This window comes from Stegastes partitus, unplaced genomic scaffold (assembly GCF_000690725.1).
Source record: "Stegastes partitus isolate 25-593 unplaced genomic scaffold, Stegastes_partitus-1.0.2 Scaffold1693, whole genome shotgun sequence".
Classification (NCBI taxonomy): Eukaryota; Metazoa; Chordata; class Actinopteri; family Pomacentridae; genus Stegastes; species Stegastes partitus.
In genome coordinates this window covers 59827-62143 of record NW_007579424.1, presented here as the reverse complement: position 1 = coordinate 62143, position 2317 = coordinate 59827, and the positions used below count along the sequence as shown (strand labels likewise).

Below are 2317 nucleotides of genomic sequence, written 5' to 3'. Positions count from 1 at the left end.
GTCCTGGTTTACTGGTTCCCACACAGCTCTGACCATCAAAGCTAACGTTAGCCACATTAGCTGCACAGAGGATCCCCCTACAGTTGTGAGGACCACCAGTACTCCCAGTAACCCACTGGGTGTTCAGCTCCTGCATGAAGACTCTTGTGTTCACTCCAACTGCAGAACATTTGTGGGGTTTCTTCACTGTTCAATCATTTCAGAGTTTAGCAGAAACAGCTGTACAAAGTAAAGAAACCTCAGCCTCACAGTAATCTGATTACAGCTGCAGCATCCAACAGTCAGCCCTCAGTAATCTGATTACAGCTGTGTCAGATACATGGTGTCTGTACAGTAACTGGATGTGATGCAGGACCTCCTGCTCCATCTCCTAGCAACGGTAACCATGGTGTTCTCTGTGGGCAGCAGAGCGTGATGTGAGCGGCGGGCTGCGTTGCCATGGCGATGCCCTCTGAGACAGCACTGCTCACGCTCAGTAGTGTGAGAGAACACAGACTGTGATGAAGCTCAGCGGAGCAGCTGAGAGCTCAGGTTCCTTTACAGAACGTCAGAGAACCAAAGCACTGGATCTAAAGGTCGTTCTGCTGATAGCTTAACTGTATCAGCAGGAGAATAAAACCATGTGAGGTCTCACCTGGACCCGACTCACCTGAGAACCTGTGCTGCTGACTGGCCGGTGTGTTCTAGTGATGGTTTAAAGATGCTGTGGCTTGTGGCCTTTCAGGCCTGGCTGTGTGGTGCAATGAGACTTAATAAAGAACTGATGATGTCATACCTGTGCAGGTGAGTCATGCCGCTGGTGAAGCGCATCATCGAGCCCAGGTACCTGTGCCGCGGCGCTCTGCCTGATGGGGTCGCCAGTGAACTGGAGTGTGTCACCAACAGCACACTGGCTGCTGTCATCAAACAGCTGGGAGGGCTGAGTGAGTANTGCTTGGTTGTCTGTCTCTAAGTGTAGCCCTGTGATAGACTGGTTACCTGTCCAGGTGAACCTGCCTTCACCCTGAGCCAGCTGGGATAGGCTCCGCCCCCTAGTGAGGATTACGGTGTAGAGATGATGACAGATAGTTTAAAGCTGATACAAGAATTAGCTTTAGCCCAAAGGGTCCAAAAATACCAAGAAGCTGGAAGGGGAACAGAGCAGATGAACAATGTAAATCTACTTCTGAAATTAGACACAGTTCGTGACAGAAGTGTTGGTTCAGTACTTTTACACAGATTTGTTTGATAAATGAAATGTAATTAATAAAGGGTTACGGTTAGTGTCAGCATACGAATAAAAAAACATTTTGTTTATCTATCCAAATATGTATAATGTGATTATCACTATAACATTAAAAATCTTTTTTAAAAATTACAAATGATAAGAACTAAAGGCATAAAATGTATTTTAACGAGAGCAAACACAAGCCGACAGGAGCCGAGGAGCTCCGAAGGACCGACAGGAGCCGAGGAGCTCCGAAGGGCCGACAGGAGCCGAAGAAGTCCGAGGAGCCGAAGAACTCCGAGGAGCCGACAGGAGCCGACAGGAGCCGAACAACTCCGAGGAGCTGGTCGGAGCGCAGCCCTCCCCTCTTCTGGCAGCATCTCTCCGGTCGGATGAATCCGCCGCTCTGTGACGGAGAACCAGCAGAACGAACCGGACCTGGAGTCGAACCGTCCTCAGTCCGGTGAGTCACACTGATCCTTACTGACTGTCAGAGGCGTCTGAGTGTTGCCACGAACCGACGCAGTGATCGATCCGCGGGCCGTGACGTTTCTCTGATCACAAACCGATGAGAGATCTGTCAATCACCCAGCCTGCCGGTGACGTCATCTGCCATCAGCCCGAAGCCGAGATCGATCACTCAGCTGATCCATAGATCGATGCACACTGACACACACACAGCATTACGTCATGCAGTTATTTCTGCACAGTGTGATGAAGCAGCATGTGTGTGTGTATGAGTGTGAGTGTGTGTGTTTTGATTACCTGTGTGGGGGCGGGTCCTGATTGATTGACAGATGAATGAGTGACAGCAGGACTTTGTATCCTCTGACTTCCTCTCTGAGGATCATCTCACAGTAAATCTGAGGGAACTCTCAGCTCATGGTGGTTCTGAACTCCTGCGTTTGGTGAGTTTGTCAGACGGCGTCATAAAATCAGGTTTAGATGAAGTGATGCTGCTCAACGTGTCGTCTGGAGGAGGTCCACTGGTTCCTCCTGGTTCTGCTGCCTGACACCAGAACCATCTGGAGATGAGAGCAGCTGATATGAAGATGATGTGAGAGTGCAGGAGAGAAGCTCCAGATGGAACCATGAAGACCCTGAACCACC

General features: G+C 49.9%; 1 protein-coding gene across 1 annotated transcript in view; it reads left to right on the top strand.

Annotated features, from left to right (window-relative positions):
• The first annotated feature begins 790 nt into the window (after positions 1 to 790).
• LOC103372091 (wiskott-Aldrich syndrome protein family member 3-like) overlaps positions 791 to 2317 on the top strand; it is an 8999-nt gene continuing 7472 nt past the window's right edge. The window contains exon 1 of the mRNA XM_008301637.1: positions 791 to 923. Within this exon, the coding sequence (XP_008299859.1) occupies positions 791 to 923 (133 nt within the window). The remainder of the gene's footprint in view (positions 924 to 2317) is intronic.